The sequence below is a fragment of the Symphalangus syndactylus genome, chromosome 9 (genome assembly GCF_028878055.3).
Source record: "Symphalangus syndactylus isolate Jambi chromosome 9, NHGRI_mSymSyn1-v2.1_pri, whole genome shotgun sequence".
Classification (NCBI taxonomy): Eukaryota; Metazoa; Chordata; class Mammalia; order Primates; family Hylobatidae; genus Symphalangus; species Symphalangus syndactylus.
Genome location: NC_072431.2, coordinates 73,299,212 through 73,324,314, shown reverse-complemented (window position 1 = coordinate 73,324,314; position 25,103 = coordinate 73,299,212). Strand labels below are relative to the sequence as shown.

The following is a 25,103-nucleotide window of genomic DNA, read 5'->3' as shown; positions in this document are numbered from 1 at the left end:
CTCATCATTTTTTATGGCTGCATAGTATTATTCCATGGTGTATATGTGCCACATTTTCTTAGTCCAGTCTATCGTTGTTGGACATTTGGGTTGGTTCCAAGTCTTTGCTATTGTGAATAGTGCTGCAGTAAACATACGGAATCCTTTGGGTATATACCCAGTAATGGGATGGCTGGGTCAAATGGTATTTCTAGTTCTAGATCCCTGAGGAATTGCCACACTGACTTCCACAATGGTTGAACTAGTTTACAGTCCCACCAACAGTGTAAAAGTGTTCCTATTTCTCCACATCCTGTCCAGCACCGGTTGTATGTATATGTTAACATTTTTTGATGTGTTTATAAGTAAAGGAACACCTGGGTTGCTTCAGCCTTTTGGCTTTTGTGAATACTGGTACAATAAACATAGATGTTCAACTATGTCTTTCAGGTCCTGTGTTGCATATTTTGGATATAGATTAATAGGATTTATTATTTGATATAGTATTTTATTTTTAATTACTTTGGAAACATAACATTTTAAAACAATGGCTGCATTCTTCTTTTTCACTAACAGTCAATATGGGTTTCATTTTTATTGCATCATCAACAGATTTGGTGTCTTTAAAAAATTGATAATGGCCATTCTAATTGGTGTGAGGTGATTTTGTTTTTCATTGTGATTTTTATGCATTTCTCTACAAATGATAATTTACTGTGTTCTTTCAGTTGCATTTTCTAATTTGTGTATCTTTTTTGATGAAAATTTAATTCAATTATTTGTCCATTTCTAAATGAAGTAATTCAACTTTATTGTTCAGTTTTAAGAGTTGTTTGTATATTCATAATATTAACTTCCATCACATGTGATTTGCAAATATTTTCACTCATTTCCTAGGAGGTGTTGTCACTATTGAATGTTGTCTGTGATGTGCATTAATTTTAAATATAGTATAGTTGAATTTTTCTGTTTTTGTTTTTGTTTTTGTTTTTTCTTTGAGACTGTCTTGCTCTTGTTGCCCAGGCTAGAGTGCAGTGGTGTGATCTCAGCTCACTCTAACCTCTGCCTCCCAGGTTCAAGCATTCTTCTGCCTCAGCCTCTCCAGTAGCTGAGATTACAGGCGCCTGCCACCATGCCCAGCTAATTTTTGTATTTTTGGTAGAGATAGGGTTTCACCATGTTGTCCAGGCTGGTCTTGAACTTCTGACCTCAGGTGATCTACCCACTTCAGCCTCCCAAAGTGCTGGAATTACAGGCGTGAGCTACCATGCCTGGCTTGTTGCTCTTGCATTTAATGTTGTATTTAAGAAAGTAATGCCAAGACCGATGTCATGTATTTTCTTTATATTCTTTTCTAAGAGGTTTGTTATTTTTTATTTCTAAGTATTTTTTAAAAATATTTTTTGTATTTTCAAAGAGAATGGTTCAAAGAAATGATCCAGCTTTATTTCATCAGTGTTGATATCCAGTTCTCAACATTATTTTTTGAAAAGATTATCTTTTCTCTCTTTTGTACTCATGGCAACTTTGTAGAAGATCATTTGATTATATACAGATGGGTTCATTTCTGGTCTCTTCTGTTCTTTCATCTGTTTATCTGTCTGTGTCAGTACCACATTGTTTTTGTTATTGTAGCTTTTAATTGTTTTGAAATCAGGAAGTCTAATGCCTCTGTTTTTTTTCCATGGGTGTTATAGTCTATAATAAAAATTTAAAATTTTAAATATTTCTGTAAAAAATTGTGCTATTAAGATTTTTATAAAAATTATATTGAATTTGTTCACCACTGTATGTTATATTGACATTTTTTAAAAATTAAATTTTTTTACCCTTGAGCAAGAATATGTTGAAGAGTGTGTTTTATTTTAATATATTTTTGAGTTTTCCAGCTTTACTTTTGCTTTTAATTTGTAGGTTTATTCAGTTTTGTCAGAAAACATGGAATGTATGATTTTGGTCTTCTTAAATTTATTTGTTGTTGTCATTGTTTTGAGATAGGATCTTACTCTGTCACCCAGCCTAGAGTGCAGTGGCATGACTGGCTCAATGCAGCCTCAGCTTGCTGGGCTCAAGTGATTCTTCTACCTCAGTTTCCTGAGTAGCCGGGACTACAGACATACTATGGGACCACCATGTCTGGATAATATTTTTATTATTTGTAGTAACAGGGCCTCACTAAGTTGTCCATGCTGGTCTCAAACTTCTGGCCCCAGTAATCCTCCCACGTTGGTCTCATGAGCCCCTGCAGTTCACTGGTATTTTTAAATTTCATAAGACTTGGTATGATTCCTAACAGAATACGCCAGGTGCAAATAAGAATATTGTACATTCTCGGCCGGGCGTGGTGGCTCATGCCTGTAATCCCAGCACTTTGGGAGGCGGAGACGGGCGGATCACTAGGTCAGGAGATCGAGATCATCCTGGCTAACACTATGAAACCCCGTCTCTACTAAAAATACAAAAATTAGCCAGGCTTGGTAGCGGGCGCCTGTAGTCCCAGCTACTTAGGAGGCTGAGGCAGGAGAATGGCGTGAACCCAGGAGGCGGAGCTCCTCCCAGTGCGCCGAGATCGTGCCACCGTGGCTGGGCGACAGAGTGAGACAACGTCTCAAAAAAAAAAAAAAAAAAGAATATTTTACATTCTCTTGCTTTTGACTGAAAAGTTTTATACATGTCTGTTAAGCTTAGTTGGTCTGTAATATGGTTTGCATGTCCATGTTCTGCAAACCTCATGCTGCAATGTACTCCTCAATGTTGGATGTAAAACCTGGTGGGAGGTATTTGGGCCATGGGGCCAAATTCCTCATGAATGGCTTGGCGTCATCCTCTTGGTAATCAAAAAATTTATACTCAGGCCGGGCGCGGTGTCTCACGCTTGTAATCCCAGAACTTTGGGAGGCCGAGGCGGGCAGATCACGAGGTCAGGAGATCGAGACCACGGTGAAACCCCGTCTCTACTAAAAATACAAAAAAAAATTAGCCGGGCGTGGTGGCGGGCACCTGTAGTCCCAGCTACTCAGAGAGGCTGAGGCAGCAGATTGGCGTGAACCCGGGAGGTGGAGCTTGCAGTGAGCCGAGACTGCGCCACTGCACTCCAGCCTGGGCAACAGAGCGAGACTCCGTCTCAAAAAAAAAAAATTTATACTCTGTTAATTCAAATGAGAGCTGATTCATTAAAATAAACTAGCTCCTTCACCTCATACTTCCTCTGTCTATTACCATGTGATATGTTCAGTTACTCTTTGCCTTCCACCATGATCGTAAGCTTCCTGAGATCCTCACCAGAAGCAGATGCTGGCATGCACTTCTTGTACAGGTGCAGTCTGTCAAACCAGGCCAAATAAACCTTTTTTTTTTTTTTTTTTTTTGAGACTGAGTCTTCCTCTGTTGCCCAGGCTGGAGTGCAGTGGCGTGATCCCAGCTCACTGCAACCTCCACCTCCTGGGTTCAAGTGATTCTTCTGCCTCAGCCTCTGGAGTAGCTGGGATTACAGGTGCCCGCCACCATGCCTGGCTAATTTTTGTATTTTTAGTAGAGACGGGGTTTTGCCATGTTGGCCAGGCTGGTCTCGAGCTCCTGACCTCAGGTGATCCACCCGCCTTTGCCTCCCAAAGTGTTGGGATTACAGGCGTGAGCCACCATGCCTGGCCATTTTTTTCTTTATAAGTTATCCGCTCTCAGGTATTACTCTATATGTAAAAAAATTAATACAGTCTATAATGTTTTCTAACTTTGCTGTTTTCTTATTGATCTTTTATCTGAACTTTCTATTTATTATTGAAAATAGGGTCTTGATGTCTACAATTATTATGTTGCTATGTATTTCTTGCTTCATTTTTGTCAATATTTTCTTTATATATTTTGAAGCCCTATTGTTATATATACGTGTACATACAGATAAATATAATAGTTACATGTTCCTGGTGAATTAACCCATTTTACTATTATATAATATCAGTCTTTGTCTCATGCTAATACTTCACTTAAAGCATATTATGTCTAATATAATTATGACTACCTCACCCAATTGTGGTTACTGTTTGCACAGAATAAAGATATTTTCCCCATTCTGATATTTTCTATTTGACTCAATGCTAATGTGAGTCGTTTTTTTTTCTTTTTGAGATGCAGTCTTGCTCTGTCACCCAGGCTGGCTCACCGCAACCCCTGCCTCCCAGGTTCATGTGATCTCCTGCCTTAGCCTCCTGAGTAGCTGGGATTACAAGGGTGTGCCACCATGCCTGGCTAATTTTTTTTTTTTTTCTCGTAGATACAGGGTTTTACCATGTTGGCCAGGCTGGTCTTAGCCTCCCAAAGTACTGGGATTACAAGTGTTAGCCACTGTGCCAGGCCTAAAATTAGTCACTTATAGGCAGCATATTGTATGCTTTTTTCTTGTCATTCAGGCATTTTCTTTTTTTCTTTTTTTTGAATGTATTTACTTATTCATTTATATTTAAGATAGGGTTTCACTCTGTCAATCAGGCTGGCTTGTAGTGGTGTAATCACAACTCACTGCAGCCTCAACCTCCCAAACTCAGATAATCCTCTTATTTCAGCCCCTCAAGTAGCTCTACTACAAGTAAGTGCCATCACACCCAGCTAGTTTTTTTGTATTTTTTGTAGAGACAGGGTTTTGTTATGTGGCCTAGGCTGGTCTTGTAATCCTAGGATCAAGTATTCAGCCCACCTTGGCCTCCCAAAATATTGGGATTACATTTCTTTTCATTAAGTAGTTTAGTTAATTTATATTTAAAGTGATTGTTTAAATCAATGAAGTTACTATTATCAGTTTTATTGTTATTGTTTTATGTGTTTCCTGTAGATATGTTTTTTATCTTCTGTTTTCTTCAATTTAAATTTTAATTGTGTAGTGACATGCTTTATTTTTAAAATGTTTCTCATACATTCTATAAATATTATTTCCTTTTTTTTATTATTATACTTTAGGTTTTAGGGTACATGTGCACAATGTGCGGGTTTGTTACATATGTATCCATGTGCCATGTTGATTTCCTGCACCCATTAACTCGTCATTTAGCATTAGGTATATCTCCTAATGCTGTCTCTCCCCTCTCCCCCAACCCCACAACAGTCCCCGGAGTGTGATGTTCCCCTTCTTGTGTCCATGAGTTCTCATTGTTCAATTCCCACCTATGAGTGAGAACATGCGATGTTTGGTTTTTTGTCCTTGCGATAGTTTACTGAGAATGATGGTTTCCAGTTTCATCCATGTCCCTACAAAGGACACGAACTCATCATTTTTTATGGCTGCATAGTATTCCATGGTGTATATGTGCCACATTTTCTTAATCCAGTCTATCGTTGTTGGACATTTGGGTTGGTTCCAACTCTGCTATTGTGCATAGTGCCGCAATAAACATACGTGTGCATGTGTCTTTATAGCAGCATGATTTATAGACCTTTGGGTATATACCCAGTAATGGGATGGCTGGGTCAAATGGTATTTCTAGTTCTAGATCCCTGAGGAATCGCCACACTGACTTCCACAATGGTTGAACTAGTTTACAGTCCCACCAACAGTGTAAAAGTGTTCCTATTTCTCCATATCCTCTCCAGCACCTGTTGTTTCCTGATTTTTTAATGATGGCCATTCTAACTGGTGTGAGATGGTATCTCACTGTGGTTTTGATTTGCATTTCTCTGATGGCCAGTGATGATGAGCATTTCTTCATGTGTTTTTTGGCTGCATAAATGTCTTCTTTTGAGAAGTGTCTGTTCATGTCCTTTGCCCACTTTTTAATGGGGTTGTTTGTTTTTTTCTTGTAAATTTGTTTGAGTTCATTGTGGATTCTGGATATTAGCCCTTTGTCAGATGAGTAGGTTGCAAAAATTTTCTCCCATTCTGTAGGTTGCCTGTTCACTCTGATGGTAGTTTCTTTTGCTGTGCAGAAGCTCTTTAGTTTAATTAGATCCCACTTGTCAATTTTGGCTTTCGTTGCCATTGCTTTTGGTGTTTTAGACATGAAGTCCTTGCCCACGCCTATGTCCTGAATGGTATTGCCTAGGTTTTCTTGTAGGATTTTAATGGTTTTAGGTCTAACATTGAAGTCTTTAATCCATCTTGAATTAATTTTTGTATAAGGTGTAAGGAAGGGATCCAGTTTCAGCTTTCTACATATGGCTAGCCAGTTTTCCCAGCACCATTTATTAAATAGGGAATCCATTCCCCATTTCTTGTTTTTGTCAGGTTTGTCAAAGATCAGATAGTTGTAGATATGCGGCATCATTTCTGAGGGCTCTGCTCTGTTCCATTGATCTATGTCTCTGTTGTGGTACCAGTACCATGCTGTTTTGGTTACTGTAGCCTTGTAGTATAGTTTGAAGTCAGGTAGCGTGATGCCTCCAGCTTTGTTCTTTTGGCTTAGGATTGACTTGGTGATGTGGGCTCTTTTTTGGGTCGATATGAACTTTAAAGTAGTTTTTTCCAATTCTGTGAAGAAAGTCATTGGTAGCTTGATGGGGAAGGCATTGAATGTATAAATTACCTTGGGGAGTATGGCCATTTTCACGATATTGATTCTTCCAACCCATGAGCATGGAATGTTCTTCCATTTGTTTGTATCCTCTTTTATTTCATTGAGTAGTGGTTTGCAGTTCTCCTTGAAGAGGTCCTTCACATCCCTTGTAAGTTGGATTCCTAGGTATTTTATTCTCTTTGAAGCAATTGTGAATGGGAGTTCACTCATGATTTGGCTCTCTGTCTGTGATTGGTGTACAAGAATGCTTGTGATTTTTGTACATTGATTTTGTATCCTGAGACTTTGCTGAAGTTGCTAATCAGCTTAAGGAGATTTTGGGCTGAGACCATGGGGTTTTCTAGATATACAATCATGTCATCTGCAAACAGGGACAATTTGACTTCCTCTTTTCCTAATTGAATACCCTTTATTTCCTTCTCCTGCCTGATTGCTCTGGCCAGAACTTCCAGCACTATGTTGAATAGGAGCGGTGAGAGAGGGCATCCCTGTCTTGTGCCAGTTTTCAGAGGGAATGCTTCCAGTTTTTGCCCATTGAGTATGATATTGGCTGTGGGTTTGTCATAGATAGCTCTTATTATTTTGAGATACGTCCCATCAATACCTAATTTATTGAGAGTTTTTAGCATGAAGGGTTGTTGAATTTTGTCAAAGGCCTTTTCTGCATCTATTGAGATAATCATGTGGTTTTTGTCTTTGGTTCTGTTTATATGCTGGATTACATTTATTGATTTGCGTATGTTGAACCAGCCTTGCATCCCAGGGATGAAGCCCACTTGATTATGGTGGATAAGCTTTTTGATGTGCTGCTGGATTGGGTTTGCCAGTATTTTATTGAGGATTTTTTTGCATCAATGTTCATCAAGGATATTGGTCTGAAATTCTCTTTTTTGGTTATGTCTCTGCCAGGCTTTGGTATCAGGACGATGCTGGCTTCATAAAATGTGTTAGGGAGGATTCCCTCTCTTTCTATCGATTGGAATAGTTTCAGAAGGAATGGTACCAGTTCCTCCTTGTACCTCTGGTAGAATTTGGCTGTGAATCCATCAGGTCCTGGACTCTTTTTGGTTGGTAAGCTATTGATTATTGCCTCAATTTCAGAACCTGTTATTGGTCTATTCAGAGATTCAACTTCTTCCTGGTTTAGTCTTGGGAGGGTGTATTTGTTGAGGAATTTATCCATTTCTTCTAGATTTTCTAGTTTATTTGCATAGAGGTGTTTGTAGTATTCTCTGATGGTAGCTTGTATTTCTGTGGGATCGGTGGTGATATCCCCTTTTTCATTTTTTATTGCATCTATTTGATTCTTCTCTCTTTTCTTCTTTATTAGTCTTGCTAGTGGTCTATCAATTTTGTTGATCCTTTCAAAAAAACCAGCTCCTGGATTCATTAATTTTTTGAAGAGTATTTTGTATCTCTATTTCTTTCAGTTCTGCTCTGATTTTAGTTATTTCTTGCCTTCTGCTAGCTTTTGAATGTGTTTGCTCTTGCTTTTCTAGTTCTTTTAATTGTGATGTTAGGGTGTCAATTTTGGATCTTTCCTGCTTTCTCTTATGGGCATTTAGTGCTATAAATTTCCCTCCACACACTGCTTTGAACGTGTCCCAGAGATTCTGGTATGTTGTGTCTTTGTTCTCGTTGGTTTCAAAGAACATCTTTATTTCTGCCTTCATTTCATTATGTACCCAATAGTCATTCAGGAGCAGGTTGTTCAGTTTCCATGTAGTTGAGCGGTTTTGAGTGAGTTTCTTAATCCTGAGTTCTAGTTTGATTGCACTGTGGTCTGAGAGACAGTTTGTTATAATTTCTGTTCTTTTACATTTGCTGAGGAGAGCTTTACTTCCAACTATGTGGTCAATTTTGGAATAGGTGTGGTGTGGTGCTGAAAAGAATGTATATTCTGTTGATTTGGGGTGGAGAGTTCTGTAAATGTCTATTAGGTCCACTTTGTGCAGAGCTGAGTTCAATTCCTGGATATCCTTGTTAACTTTCTGTCTCGTTGATCTGTCTAATGTTGACAGTGGGGTGTTAAAATCTCCCATTATTATTGTGTGGGAGTTTAAGTCCCTTTGTAGGTCGCTCAGGAGTTGCTTTACGAATCTGGGTGCTCCTGTGTTGGGTGCGTATATATTTAGGATAGTTAGCTCTTCTTGTTGAATTGATCCCTTTACCATTATGTAATGGCCTTTTGTCTCTTTTGATCTTTGTTGGTTTAAAATCTATTTTATCAGAGACTAGGATTGCAACCCCTGCCTTTTTTTGTTTTCCATTTGCTTGATAGATCTTCCTCCATCCCTTTATTCTGAGTCTATGTGTGTCTCTGCACGTGAGATGGGTTTCCTGAATACAGCACACTGATGGGTCCTGACTCCTTATCCAGTTTGCCAGTCTGTGTCTTTTAATTGGAGCATTTAGCCCATTTACATTTAACGTTAATATTGTTATGTGTGAATCTGATCCTGTCATTATGATGTTAGTTGGTTATTTTGCTCGTTAGTTGCTGCAGTTTCTTCCTAGCCTCGATGGTCTTTACAATTTGGCATGTTTTTGCAGTGGCTGGTAGTGGTTGTTCCTTTCCATGTTTAGTGCTTCCTTCAGGAGCTCTTTTAGGGCAGGCCTGGTGGTGACAAAATCACTCAGCGTTTGCTTGTCTGTAAGGTATTTTATTTGTCCTTCACTTATGAAGCTTAGTTTGGCTGGATATGAAATTCTGGGTTGAAAATTCTTTTCTTTAAGAATGTTGAATATCGGCCCCCACTCTCTTCTGGCTTGTAGAGTTTCTGCCAAGAGATCAGCTGTTAGTCTGATGGGCTTCCCTTTGTGGGTAACCCGACCTTTCTCTCTGGCTGCCCTTAACATTTTTTCCTTCATTTCAACTTTGGTGAATCTGACAATTATGTGTCTTGGAGTTGCTCTTCTCGAGGAGTATCTTTGTGGCATTCTCTGTATTTCCTGAATCTGAATGTTGGCCTGCCTTGCTAGATTGGGGAAGTTCTCCTGGATAATATCTTGCAGAGTGTTTTCCAACTTGGTTCCATTCTCCCCGTCATTTTCAGGTACACCAATCAGACGTAGATTTGGTCTTTTCACATAGTCCCAAATTTCTTGGAGGCTTTGTTCATTTCTTTTTATTCTTTTTTCTCTAAACTTCCCTTCTCGCTTCATTTCGTTCATTTCATCTTCCATCAGTGATACCCTTTCTTCCAGTTGATTGCATCTGCTACTGAGGCTTCTGCAATCTTCGCGTAGTTCTCAAAACTTGGCTTTCAGCTCTATCAGCTCCTTTAAGCCCTTCTCTCCATTGGTTATTCTAGTTATCCATTCTTCTAATTTTTTTTCAAAGTTTTTAACTTCTTTGCTATTGTTTTGAATTTCCTCCCGTAGCTCAGAGTAGTTTGATCATCTGAAGCCTTCTTCTCTCAACTCGTCAAAATCATCCTCCATCCAGCTTTGTTCCGTTGCTGGTGAGGAACTGCATTCCTTTGGAGGAGGAGAGGTGCTCTGCTTTTTAGGGTTTCCAGTTTTTCTGCTCTGTTTTTTCCCCATCTTTGTGGTTTTATCTACTTTTGGTCTTTGATGATGGTGATGTACAGATGGGTTTTTGGTGTGGATGTCCTTTCTGTTTGTTAGTTTTCCTTCTACCAGACAGGACCCTCAGCTGCAGGTCTGTTGGAGTTTACTAGAGGTCCACTCCAGACCCTGTTTGGCTGGGTGTCAGCAGCGGTGGCTGCAGAACAGCAGATTTTCGTGAGACCACAAATTCAGCTGTCTGATAGTTCCTCTGAAAGTTTTGTCTCAGAGGAGTACCTGGCCGAGTGAGGTGTCAGTCTGTCCCTACTGGGGGGGTGCCTCCCAGTTAGGCTGCTCAGGGGTGAGGGACCCACTTTAGGAGGCAGTCTGTCCGTTCTCAGATCTCTAGCTGCGTGCTGGGAGAACCACTACTGTCTTTAAAGCTGTCAGTCAGACAGGGACATTTAAGTCTTTGGAGGTTCCTGCTGAGTTTTTGTTTGTCTGTGCCCTGCCCCCAGAGGTGGAGCCTACAGAGGCAGGCAGACCTCCTTGAGCTGTGGTGGACTCCACCCAGTTCGAGCTTCCTGGCTGCTTTGTTTACCTAAGCAAGCCTGGGCAATGGCGGGCGCCCCTTCCCCAGCCTCGCTGCTGCCTTGCAGCTTGATCTCAGACTGCTGTGCTAGCAATCAGCAAGACTCCGTGGGCATAGAACCCTCCGAGCCAGGTGCGGGACACAATCTCCTGGTGTGCTGTTTTCCAAGACCGTTGGAAAAGCGCAGTATTAGGGTGGGACTGACCCGATATTCCAGGTGCCGTCTTTTACCCCTTTCTTTGACTAGGAAAGGGAACTTCCTGACCCCTTGGACGTCCCTAATGAGGCAGTGCCTCGCCCTGCTTCAGCTCGCGCACAGTGCGCTTCACTGACTGTCCTGCACCCACTGTTTGGCATTCCCTAGTGAGATGAAACCGGTAACTGAAACAGAAATGCAGAAATCACTGGTCTTCTGTGTCGCTCAGGCTGGGAGCTAGATACCGGAGCTGTTCCTATTCGGCCATCTTGGCTCCACCCCCTTGTCTCTTTCTTCTATGTGGCTCTTTGCATTGTGCTCACCTGGGGCACTGCACACACTGAACTCATTTATAAATTTTCCACAAATATATTTTGGTCATTATGTGTTTGTTACATTTATATGTCTATGAAGAAATTAGAGCCTGTGGCATTTTGCTATGCAATCTGGCTTATGTAGTTTGTATAATTTTATAGATTAGATTTGTAAAGTACATTTATCTGAGTCTAGCAAGTGGAGTAATTTCTTATTTTTATTTCTTTCAGTAATGTCTTTTCATTTTGCCCAAGACCTTTGGCCAGAGCAGAACGTAAAAGATTCTTTCCAGAAAGTGACACTGAGAAGACATGGAAAATGTGAATATGAGAATTTACAGTTAAGAAAAGGCTGTAAACATGTGGATGAGTGTATGGGGCACAAAGGAGATCATAGTACAGTTAACCAATGTTTGACAGCTACCTCAAGCAAAATATTCCAATGTAATAAATATTTGAAAGTCTTTGATAAATTTTCAAATTCAGATAGATATAAGAGAAGACATACAGGAAACAAACACTTCAAATGTAAAGAATGTAGCAAATCATTTTGCGTGCTTTCACAACTAACTCAGCATAGAAGAATTCATACTAGAGTGAATTCCTACAAATGTGAAGAATGTGGAAAAGTCTTTAACTGGTTCTCAACTCTTACTAAACATAAGAGAATTCATACTGGAGAAAAACCCTACAAATGTGAAGAATGTGGTAAAGCCTTTAACCAGTCCTCACAACTTACTAGGCATAAGATAATTCATACTGAAGAGAAACCCAACAAATGTGAAGAATGTGGCAAGGCCTTTAAACAGGCCTCACACCTTACTATACATAAAATAATTCATACTGGAGATAAACCTTACAAATACGAAGAATGTGGCAAAGTCTTTAGCCAGTCCTCACACCTTACTACACAAAAGATACTTCACACTGGAGAGAAACTCTACAAATGTAAAGAATGTGGAAAAGCTTTTAACGTATTCTCAAATCTTACTAACCATAAGAGAATTCATGCTGGGGAGAAACCCTACAAATGTAAAGAATGTGGCAGAGCTTTTAACATATCCTCAAACCTTAATAAACAGGAGAAAATTCATACTGGAGAGAAACTCGACAAATGTGAAGAATGCAACAAAGCTTTTAACTGGTCCTTAAAACTTACTGCACATAAGAAAATTCTAATGGAAGAGAAACCCTACAAATGTGAAGAATGTGGCAAAGTCTTTAACCAGTTCTCAACTCTTACTAGACATAAGATCATTCATACTGGAGAGAAACCCTACAAATGTAAAGAATGTGGCAAAGCTTTTAACCAATCTTCAAACCTTACTGAACATAAGAAAATTCATACTGCAGAGAAATCCTATAAATGTGAAGAATGTGGCAAAGCTTTTAACCAACACTCAAACCTAATTAACCATAGGAAAATTTATTCTGGAGAGAAGCCATACAAATGTGAAGAATGTGGAAAAGCTTTTAATCGATCCTCAACCCTTACTAGACATAAGAAAATTCATACTGGAGAGAAACCCTACAAATGTGAAGAATGTGGCAGAGCTTTTAGCCAGTCTTCAAACCTTACTGAACATAAGAAAATTCATACTGGAGAGAAACCCTACAAATGTGAAGAATGTGGCAAAGCTTTTAACCGATTCTCAACCCTTACTAAACATAAGAGAATTCATACTGGAGAAAAACCCTATAAATGTGAAGAATGTGGAAAAGCCTTTAATCAATCCTATCAACTTACTAGACATAAGATAATTCATACTAAAGAGAAACTCAACAAATGTGAAGAATTTGGTAAGGCCTTTAAACAGTCCTCACACCATACTATACATAAAATTATTCATACTGGAGAGAAACCCTACAAATGTGAAGAACATGGCAAAGTTTTTAACCAATCCTCAAACCTTACTACACAAAAGATAATTCATACTGGAGAGAACCTCTACAAATTTGAAGAACATGGAAAAGCTTTTAACCTATTCTCAAACATTACTAACCATAAGATAATTTATACTGGAGAGAAACCCCACAAATGTGAAGAATGTGGAAAAGCTTATAACCGATTCTCAAACCTAACTATACATAAGAGAATTCATACAGGAGAGAAACCTTACCAATGTGCAGAATGTGGCAAATCCTTTAACTGCTCCTCAACCCTTAATAGACATAAGATAATTCATACTGGAGAGAAACCTTACAAATGTAAAGAATGTGGCAAAGCTTTTAACCTATCCTCAACCCTTACTGCACATAAGAAAATTCATACTGGAGAGAAACCCTATAAATGTGAAGAATGTGGCAAAGCTTTTAACCAATCCTCAAACCTTACTACACATAAGAAAATTCATACTTCCGAGAAACCCTACAAATGTGAAGAATGTGGCAAATCCTTTAACCAGTTCTCATCTCTTAATATACATAAGATAATTCATACTGGAGAGAAACCCTACAAATGTGGAGATTATGGCAGAGCTTTCAACCTATCCTCAAATCTTACTACACATAAGAAAATTCATACTGGAGAGAAACCCTACAAATGTGAAGAATATGGCAAAACTTAATTGATCCTACAAGCTTACTACACATAAGAAAATTCATACTGGAGAAAAACTCTACAAATGTGAAGAATGTGTTAAAGCCTTTAACAAGTCTTCAACCTTTTCTACACACACGATATTTTATACTGGTGAGAAACCTTACAAATGTAAAGAATGTGGCAAAGCTTTTAACTAATCTTCAAACCTTACTGACCGTGAGAAAATTCGTACTGGAGAGAATCCTACAAATGTGAAAAATGTGGCAAAGCCTTTAACTGGTCCTTAACTTTTACTAAACATAAGGTAATTCATACTGGAGAGAAGCCATACAAATGAGAACAGTGTGGCAATACCTTTAATCAGTCCTCACACCTTTCTACACATAAGATAATTTATACTGGAGAGGAACTCTATAGTTGTGAAGAATGTGGCAAAGCTTTTAGCCAATCCTCATACCTTACTATACAGAAATTCATACCGGAGAGAAAGTCTATGATTGTGCAGAATGTCGCAAAGCTTTTAACCTTCCTTAACCCTTACTGCAGATAAGAAAATTCATACTGTAAAGAAACCCTACAAATGTGAAGTCTGTGGCAAAGCTTTTCACTGATTCTCAACTCTTACTACATGTAAGTGTATTTATACTGGAGAGAAACCCTACAAATGTAAAAAATGTGGCAATGCCTTTTACTGGTCCTCACACCTTGCTACACATCAGACAATTTATACTTTGAGAGAAACCCTGCAAATGCGAATAATGTGGCAACACTTTAAACCAATCCTCAAACCTCACTAAACATAAGATAATACTGAAAGCTTTACAAACCTAAATGATGTGACAATAATTTTGATAACACCTCAAACTTTCTAACATAAATCATACTGGTGAAAAATCCTAGAAATGTGAAAAATATCACAAAGCCTTTAAATGGTTATCACACTTGATTGTAGGTAAGATAATCCATACTGAAGAAAACCCCTGGAAGTGTAAAAAATGTGGCAACACTTGTAATAAATGCTCACCCCTTATTGCACAGGAAAGCATTTATACTTCAGAAAGATTGTAGAAATACAAGGAACGTGGAAAAGCCATTATTATCTGTTCAGATTTTACTCAACATTAGTATGTAATAAAAGCATTATAAATGCAATTTTTGTCAAGAGATCTTTCAGAAAATATAAGCCTTTAAAGTGAAGAAGAGGAGCCAGGTGTGCTGGCTCACATCTGTAATGCCAGCACTTTGGGAGGCCGAGGTGGGTGGATCACCTGAGGGCAGGGGTCCAAGACCAGCCTGGCCAACATAGCAAAAGCCCATCTCTATTAAAAATCTTACAAAAATTAGCTGCGTGTGGTGGCAGGCCCCTGTAATCCCAGCTACTTGGGAGGCTGAAGCAGGGGAGTTGCTCAAACCTGGGAGGCGAAAGTTGCAGTGAGCTGAAGTCACACCACTACACTCCAGCCAAGGCAACAAGAGCAAAAACTTCGTCTCAAAAACAAAGCAAGGTACTCATTTTGAGGACAAACAATACAAATACGAAGAGGGTTGTAGTACCTTTACTTGTATCACAGATATTGTTGTACCCATTTTGCACTAGAGGAAAACCATGAAGCAGTTGCCCAAACATTGTTCAACACCAGAAAATTTGGAGAAAAACACTAAATGTAATGCATTTGTGAAAACATTTTTAAAAAAACTACAGCTTAGAAAACACCAGAGGCTCATCCCTCCCTTCCTTCCTTCCTTCCTTCCTTCCTTCCTTCCTTCCTTCCTTCCTCCCTTCCTCCCTCCCTCCCTCCCTTCCTTCCTTCCTTCCTTCTTTCCTTTTCCCTCTGTGGCCCAGGCTGGAATCTAGTCGACTCGCTGCACACTCCCCACCTCCGGCTCCCGTGATTCTCTTGCCCCGGCCTGCGGGCTGCCTGGGATTGCTGGCGCACGCCACGACCGCTGCCTGCTTTTTCTCCTTTGGCTGGAGGCGCAGTTTCGCCTTGTTGGCCAGGCTGGTCTCCAGCTCCTGACCTCCAGTGCGCTGCCCACCTCGGCCTCCCAAGGTGCTGGGACTGCAGACGGAGTCTTGCTCACTCAGTGTTCGGTGTTGCCCGAGCTGGAGTGCGGTGGCACGGTCTTGGCTCACTGCAGCCTCTGCCTCCCAGCCGCCTGCCTTGGCCTCCCAGGGTGCTGGGATTGCAGCCTCTGCCTGGCCGCCACCCCATCTGGGAGGTGCGGAGCATCTCTGCCTGGCCGCCCATCGTCTGGGATATGAGGAGCGCCTATGCCTGGCAGCCCTGTCTGGGAAGTGAGGAGCGCCTCTGCCCAGCCACCCCGTCTGGGAAGTGAGGAGCGCCTCTGCCCGGCCGCCCCATCTGGGATGTGAGGAGCGCCTCTGCCCGGCCGCCCATCGTCTGGGAAGTGAGGAGTGCCTCTGCCCGGCCGCCCATCATCTGGGAAGTGAGGAGCACCTCTGCCCGGCCACCCCGTCTGGGAAGTGAGGAGCGCCTCTCCCGGCCGCCCCATCTGGGATGTGAGGAGCGCTTCTGCCCGGCCACCCCGTCTGGGATGTGAGGAGCGCCTCGGCCCGGCCGCCCCATCTGGGAAGAAGTGAGGAGCGCCTCTGCCCAGCCGCCCCGTCTGGGAAGAAGTGAGGAGCGCCTCTGCCCGGCCGCCCCATCTGGGAAGTGAGGAGCGCCTCTGCCCGGCCGCCCCGTCTGGGAAGTGAGGAGCGCCTCTGCCCAGCCGCCCCGTCTGGGAAGAAGTGAGGAGTGCCTCTGCCCGGCCGCCCCGTCTGGGAAGAAGTGAGGAGCGCCTCTGCCTGGCCGCCCCGTCTGGGAAGTGAGGAGCGCCTCTGCCCGGCTGCCCATTGTCTGGGATGTGAGGAACTCCTCTGCCCAGCCACCACCCCATCTAGGAAGTGAGGAGTGCCTCTGCCTGGCCACCCCATCTGGGAAGAAGTGAGGAGTGCCTCTGCCCGGCCGCCCTGTCTGGGAAGCGAGGAGCGCCTCTGCCCGGCCACCACCCCGTCTAGGAAGTGAGGAGCGCTTCTGCCCGGCTGCCTCGTCTGGGATGTGGGGAGCTCCTCTGCCCGGCCGCCCCGTCTGGGAGGTCTACCACGGAGGCCAGAAGCAATGTGGGGGCTGGACCTGGTGGCTCACGCCTGTAGTCCCAGCGCTCTGGGAGGCCGAGGCGGGTTGATCACTTGGGGCTAGGAGTTCGAGACCAGCCTGGCTAACATGGCGAAACATATGAAAAATACAACAGACAAACCAACCAACCCAGCGACAACAAAACAGGTCTACCCTGGAGTCATACTCTAATTTTTTCTATTTTCCTCCCTTTCTGATCCTTTATCCCACTTTCTTTTTCTTCCTCTTCTCCTTCTTCGTCAAATAGAGGATTGAGTTATTATCATTGATCCATACAAAGTCCCTCTCTCATTTATTTTCTTTGATTCCCACCCCCCATTTCTATTCCCTGTCTTCCTATGTGCAACCTTCCTAATATGTTTGATATGCATCTTTTTGTTTGTATGTATTTTTAGAAAATGTTTGTTTTGTGTGCAAAAAAATTAATAAAAAAAAGAAAGAAAAAAAAAGAAAATACCAGAGGCCTCATACTAAAATATATTTTTGCAAGTATAGTAAATATAAAAATAATTTAATCCAAAATTAAGTCTATGTAAATATCAGAGAATTCACAGTAGAAATATCTAAGGTACTAGCACTTCGGACATTGCACTAAATCAGAATGCTGAGTGTAGAAAATAATTTAAAACTAAAGTTGGTAGATAATGTGTATATAACTTTAAAAGAAGTAGAATTTTTTTGTAGATGTATAATTACATTCAAATTATATTTTTTCTTGAAAAAATTAGTTTTTGAAAAGCAAATAACGATGTAATTCAACTCTCAAATTACTTCATGCTCTTCATTCCTATTGTATTCACACGTGAAAGCATGTGATTAATTTTTCATGCATCAAAGATATGAGAAATCATTTCTGTTAGGTCGGTATTATTTATGACACTTTCTATGAAAGAATAAAGACATTAAAATATAAGATGCATGATGAAAACCTGTGTGAAGAGGCGGTTTATGTTTAATTTACAATATTGAGTGATCCATGAAGTAGGTTTTCAGAGCAATATTCTTCTGCATTATGGTAAGAGAAAACCATTTTTAATCTTAGTTAAAATTAAAGTTAATTAGTAGTATATCATTTTACTAATTGTACTTTTAGGTAAAATGCAATGTGTTTAAAAATTTTTGGATTATGCATGAACTTAATTTTTTATTTAAACTTTCTTAACATGTTAAAACTATTGTGCATTCAATGAAGTGTTTTCATGCCACTGACTTTACCTATCCCACATTACTCAAAGGTTTAGGTAAAAGAGGATAACAGTATACTACTTGATAACATAATGGGCTAACATCTCTAATAATTATTTTTGCTAGTGGCTTTAAACTGTTAATAAATAATATTGTTCCCATAGGTTATATTTTTATTCTTTTTAAAGTTTAAACTTATTTCTCTTAATTTTTGTGGATACATAGTATGTGTTTATCTTTATGCCATGTATGGCATATTTTGATACAGGCATATAATTTTATGTATTAATCACATCAGAGCAAAAGACGTATCCATCAACTCCAGCATTTCTCTTTTGTATTACAAACCAATTCTACACTTTTAGATACTTTAGAATGTACAATCGTTACTACAGGGTCATTTTATGGTTACAATAAAAATTATATGCAAGTACAAATCATGAGAAAATTCTGAGTTCTGAATAAACGTTTAAAAAATGTTATATATTTTTCTTTGAACATGTGACCTCTCTGCCTGCAAACATACAGCATTTTAGTTTTGATTTACATACACTTAACTATACACATTTATTACTCTAAAAATAAACCTTAGGTATGAGAAAATTATGGAGCAAGTAAGTGTGTTTGTGTATTAGCTTGTACCTATTTTCAGAAGACGAGCAATATTGGAACAAAACTAATCTTTTCTTTTTCGAGATGTAGTCTTGCTGTGTCGCCCAGGCTGGAGTGCAGTGGTGTGATCTCGGCTCACCGCAAGCTCCGCTTCCCGGGTCCACGCCATTCTCCTGCCTCAGCCTCCTGAGTTGCTGGGACTACAGGCGCCCAGCACCACGCCCGGCTAATTTTTTTGTATTTTTTAGTAGAGACAGGGTTTCACCGCGTTAGCCAGGATGGTCTCAATCTCCTGACCTCGTGATCCGCCCACCTCGGCCACCCAAAGTGCTGGGATTACAGGTGTGAGCCACCGCGCCTGGCCAAAAGTAATAACTTTTAAAAGGTAACTAATTTACTAGACAACTGAAAACCTCAAAAATGCTGAAAGCAAATCTATACCCTCTGCTTTGCATTGAATTCATTTCTGTAAAATCTGGCTTATGATTTAGAATCTCCCCATGCAAAGTTTTTGTTTATACTTGTGTGATACTCATGCTAACGTTTTTAATTTTCTTGTTATGCTTTTTTCTTTTATAACTTACCAGGTATTCATCATGTGAGCTGGTCATGGATTATAAGAATGATTTTTATAAAGTTTAGGAGTACACACAAAATAACTTCTAGATGTGTTTCCAAAATTTGTGTATTTTATTTATTTAGAACATTCCATTTCTTCTTTCCATTGGAGGATCCTATATAAGCCTACTTTTCTTTAGTTAGTATTCTTTTGTCTTGTTATAGTTGACATAAGTAAATTTATTTACTGAGCCAGTTCAGGTAAGAATTAAAAAGACTTCATAAGTCATGAAAATGTTTTTATATATAGACGTAGCAAACAAACATGACATTGCTTATTGTGTAACAGATGCTCCATAATGAGCCATATGTATTTCTGCTGGTGTTAGTTTGTAACTAACTTCAAGTCAGAGATGGAAAATATTAATAGTGAAGAACTAACATTGATTTTTCATGTGGAGAGAACATTTTTTTTCAGGCTGCAAAGCTGAATCTTGCTGTTTTTTTTTTAAATTTCCTAATTCAGGTTTATTTATCTTACGTGTCTTCCATGTATTCAATGCAGTCCTTCTTTTTCTGTGTTATTGCCACAGTTTTCTCACTGTTGTCTTCATGCCATGTCAATTCACATGGTACTTTGTAGGTTTTGGTGAGAAAGTTGGTATTTTTTAATGCACTGAAAAATTGGTTATAACTAGAGAGTTTGCTTATCAATATAACTTTCAGATTAGTTAAGATAAAAGGCATGCAATGTCCACAGGTGAGAGGATTAAATCAGCATTGTTTTTCTCTGTTTTTAAAAGGAGCATCTTATCAAATTCTTACATGAAGTGTGGCAAATATTAAATTTACTAGGAAATAGATCTTAAAAATTAAATTTTTAAGAGAGCTAATGGTAAGTGAAGAATTTTAAATGTAATTTTCTATGATATAGCACAGCATACTTTTTTTTTGCAGAATCTTCTATTTTAAAGTGTGAATATTCAAGGTTCCAAAATAACATGACCTCTGTTGATTCAATATTTGGAATACTATGTCTTTTCTATATTGATAGTACAATTCAGAAAAGTTTCTCACTCTTTATATAATTATATTAATGAGTGAAGTTTAATCTACAGTTTTTATTCGTAGTCACCTAACTAGCCAACTTCTTATTTTCTATGGAAAACTTTTGTAGATAATGGCAGCTTTTGGATTAAAACGTTTTCTGTTATTTTGCATGCAAACTTGTTTACTGTGTTAACAGTTAGTCATGAGACCATAAGAAACACCTCTCTTTCAGTGTCTTTCATACCATTACCATCTGCAATAAATAAATGTTTATTTGTTCTGTAAAACATTATGTTTGGAAGTATATATACATTGTCAAATGCTTAATTTTAGGTCATTAAAGTTTTACCTCAGAGTTAACATTTTTGTGGTGAGAGCAGATGACATTGTCAGCATTTTCCAAAAATACTAATATATTGTTATATTCTATAGTCACCATGCTGTAAAAAAAAAAACCTCCTGAACTTCTTTCTATCCAACTATAAGTATGTATTCTTTGACTGACATCTTTCCATCCTCCATCCCCCCTTTTTTCTAAATACCTTGGCCTCTGGTGGTCACTAGTTTACTCTCTACTTCAATGAGATTACATTTTGTTTATTTATGTATTTATTTATTTATGAGACAGAGTCTCACTCTGTCACCCAGGCTAGAGTGCAATGGTGTGATCTCAGCTCACTGCAACCTCCGCCTCCCAAGTTCAAGTGGTTCTTCTGCCTCAGCCTCCTGAGTAGTTGAGATTACAGGCATTCACCACCACCTCTGGCTAAATTTTTGTGTTTTTAGTAGAGACGGATTTGCCACATTGCCTAGACTGGTCTCGAACTCCTGAGCTTAGGCAATCCACCCCTCTTGGCTTCCCAAAGTGCTAGGATTACAGGCATGAGCCGCCGCACCTGGCCGAGATTACGTTTTTTAGAATCCATGTGTACGTGAAATCATGAAATGGTCATCTTTCTGTACCTGGCTCATTTCAACAAATATAATGTCCTCCAGTTTAATTTATGTGATTGAAAATAGTAGAATTTTCTTTTTTGAAGATTAATAGTATTCCATAGTATTTACCACATTGTCTTTGTTAAATGTTGAACTGTTGATTCCATATTTTGGGAATTGTGAAGAGTGTTGCAAGCAGTATGGAAGTGCAATTATTTCTTCATTCCGATTTCATTTGTTTGGCATATATAAACAGTAGCGAAATTGTTTTTTTGTTTTTTGTTTTTGAGACAGAGTCTAGGTCTGTTGCCAGGCTGGAGTGCAGTGGCACGATCTTGGCTCACTGCATTCTGCACCACCCGGGTTCAAGTGATTCATCTGCCTCAGCCTCCTGAGTAGCTGGGATTACCAGCATGCACCACCACGCCCAGCTAATTTTTGTATTTTTAGTAGAGACGAGGTTTCACCATGTTGGCCAGGATGGTCTCGAGCTCCTGACCTCGTGATCCACCCCCCTCGGTCTCCCAAAGTGCTAGGATTACAGGCATGAGCCACTGCGCCCGGCTGAAATTGCTGTATTATATGATAGTTTAATTATAAATTTTTTGAGAAATCTTATTTAGTTTTTTATAATGACTGTCCTCATTCACATTCAAACCAGTGTGCAAGCATTCCCTTTTCTTCACAACCTAACTTATTTTCTTTGTAATAAGAGTAATTCTCACAGGAGTGAGTTGATACCTCATAGAGTTTTGGTTTCTTTTCTCTGGTAATTGATATTGAGCATTTTTTATATATCTCTTAGCCATATGTATGTCTTTCCTTGAAAAATATTTAAGCCTTTTGCTCATTTTTAATGGTTATTTGTCTTTTGTTATATAGTCATTTGAGCTTTTTATTTTTTTTATATTAACCCCTTGTTACATGTGATTTGCAAGCATTTTCTCCCATGTTTTAGTTGTCTTATCCTGTTGGTCATATCAGATTCTGTGCAGCAGCTTTTTAATTTGAAATAGTGTGACTCATCTATTTTTTCTTTGATTCCCTGAGATTTTGAGGTTAAGTTAAAAAAGTCACTGCCTAGACCAATGTTATGGGGATTTCACTCTATATTTTTCATAGTAGTTTCAGAGTTTCAGGCCTTACGTTTAAGTATCTAATTTATTTCGAATTGATTTTTATATGTAGTGTAATATGGTCTCATTTTATTTCTCTGCATGTGGACGTAAAGTTTTCTTGACACCATTTGTTGAAGATAATATTTTTTCCCTAGGAAATGTTCACCTACATCTAAAATTAGTTAGCTTAAATACATGAATATACTTCTGGTCTCTCTTTTCTGCTCCATTGGCCTATGTGTCAATATACACAACTTCCCATGATTTAATCAGGAAAAAAGAGAAGTCTTGAACAGAGCAAAAATGTATTAAATGTATAATAAAATTGAATTTGTAATAAAAAACCCTACAAAATATAACAAGTCCTGGATCAGATGAATTTGCAGCCCAATTTTACCACAAATACAAATATGATCTGGTACTAATTCTACTGAATGTATTCCAGAAATGAAAGTGGGTTTCCTTCCTAACTTGTTATATGAAATCAGTATCATCTTGATACCCAAATCTGCTTAAGACACAAGAAAAAAAATCTACAGTCCAATATTCCTGTTGAACATTGAAACAAAAATCCTTCCTGAAATACTAGCAAGCCGAGTTCATAAGCAAATGAAAAAGTTATTTTGCCACAATCATGTGAGTATTATTTTATGACTGCGAAGATGTTTCATCATATACAAGTCAATAAGTGTGATTCAGCATGTAAAGATAATTAAACTCATAAGATCAGATGATTATAACAACAGATGCAGAAAAAGCACTCAAGAAAATCCAATATTCGTTCAAAAATCCTCAACAAACTAGGCATTGAAGAAACATCTCACAATAATAAGAGCCATCTATGACAAATTCTCAGCCAACATCATACTCAACAGGTAAAAGCTGGATGCATTCTTCGTAAGAATAAAAATAAGAATACCCACTCTAAACACTCCTATTCAACATAGTTTTGGAAGTCCTAGCCAGAGCAATCCAACAAGATAAAGAAATAAAAGTCATCCAAATAGGAGAAAAGAAAGTCAATTTAATTCTCTACCAGGGAAACTTTAGAGATTTCACCAAAAGACTCCTAAGCCCAAAAAATGACTTCAGGAAAGTTTCAAGATACAAAATTAACATACACAAATGAGTAGCATTTCTATACACCAATAACATTCAAGCTGACAACAAAATCAAGAGCACAGCTTTATTTAAAATAGCCACACCAAAAAATTAACATATCTAGGAATGCATTAAGTCATGGAGGTAAAATATCTCCACAGGGAGAACTACAAAACACTACTGAAACAAATCAGAGACAACACATAGAAATGGAAAACATGGCTGGGCGTGGTGGCTCATGCCTGTAATTCCAGCACTTTGGGAGGCCGAGGTGGGCGGATCACGAGGTCAGGAGTTCAAGACCAGCCTGGCTAACATGGTGAAACCCCATCTCTACTAAAAATACAAAAATTAGCTGGGCGTGGTGGCACATGCCTGTAATCCCAGCTAGGGAGGCTGAGGCAGGAGAATCACTTGAACACAGGAGGCAGAGGTTGCGGTTAGCCGAGATTGCGCCACTGCACTCCAGCCTGGCAACAGAGCAAGACTCGGTCTCAAAAAAAAAAAAAAAAAAAAGAAAACATTCTATCCTCATGAATTTGAAGAATCAATATAATTAAAGTGTCCATGCTCCCTAAAGCAACCCACAGATTTAGTGTTATTTCTATCAAACTATCAATGCCATTTTTGGTGAACCTAGAAAAACTTTGAAATTCATATTAAAGAATAAAAGAGCCCATATAGCCAAGGTATTCTTAAACAAAAAGAATAAACCTGGAAGCCTAACATTACATGACTTCAAACTACTACATGCTACAGTAACCAATATAACATGGTTCTGGTACAAAAAATATACATATAGACAAATGGAACAGAAGAGAGAGCTCTGAAATAAAGCTACACTTCTACAAACAACTTATTTTTGGCAAAGTCAATAGAAATAAAGGGAAAATAACTCCCTATCTAGTAAATGGTACTTGGAAACTGTTGAGTCATATGCAGAAGAAAAAAACTGAACCCATACCTCTCACCATATAAAAAACAAGATAGTTTAAAGACTTAGTTGTGAAGCTTCAAACTATAAAAATCCTAGATGAACACCTAGAAAGTACTCTTCTAGACACTGGCCTCTGGAAGGAATTTAACACCTTAAAAATAAATGCAACAGGCTGGGCGCAGTGGCTCATGCCTGTAATGCCAGCACTTTGAGAAACTTAGGTGGGCAGATCATGAGGTCAGGGGTTCAAGACCAGCCTGGCCAACACAGTGAAACCCTGTCTCTACTAAAGATACAAAAAATCAGCTGGGCGTGGTGGTGCACGCCTGTAATCCCAGCTACTCGGGCGGCTGAGACAGGAGAATTGCTTGAATCCAGGAGGGGGAGGTTGCAGTGAGCTGATATCACACCATTGCCCTCCTTCCTGGGTGATAGGGTGAGACTTTGTCTCAAAAAATGAATAAAAATTGAAAAGTGACATCTAATCTAGAGCTTCTGCACAGCAAAATAAACTATTGACAAAGTAAATGGACAACCTACAGTGTGGAGTAAAATATTTGCAAACTGTGTACAACAAAAAATATATAGAATCTATAAGAAATTTAATAGGAAAAAAGCAGACAAATGATATGAATAGATACTTCTCAAAAGAAGACATAAAAACTGGCAATAAACATGCAAGAAAATTGCTCAACATCTCAAATTATCAGAGAGATGTAAATAAAAATGACAATATGATACCATCTCACACCAGTTAAAGTGGCTGTTATTAAAAAGTCAAAAAATAACAGATGTGGTTGTGGAGAAAAGGGAATCTTTACACACTGTTGGTG

The 25,103-nt window shown here is 39.2% G+C and overlaps 1 protein-coding gene across 5 annotated transcripts in view; it reads left to right on the top strand.

The window, feature by feature from the left end:
- The window catches only part of ZNF107 (zinc finger protein 107), a 55,519-nt gene extending 31,665 nt beyond the window's left edge, over positions 1-23,854 (top strand). For 4 of the 5 annotated variants that reach the window (XM_055293023.2, XM_063608892.1, XM_063608891.1 and 1 more), the window contains one exon: positions 11,323-23,854. In XM_055293023.2, coding sequence (XP_055148998.1) covers positions 11,323-13,658 — 2,336 coding nt within the window. In that variant the 3' untranslated portion in view covers positions 13,659-23,854. Of the gene's footprint in view, positions 1-7,435; positions 7,551-11,322 lie in introns of those variants that run through there. The other variant, XM_063608893.1, reaches the window with a different exon arrangement.
- Positions 23,855-25,103: the final 1,249 nt, after the last annotated feature.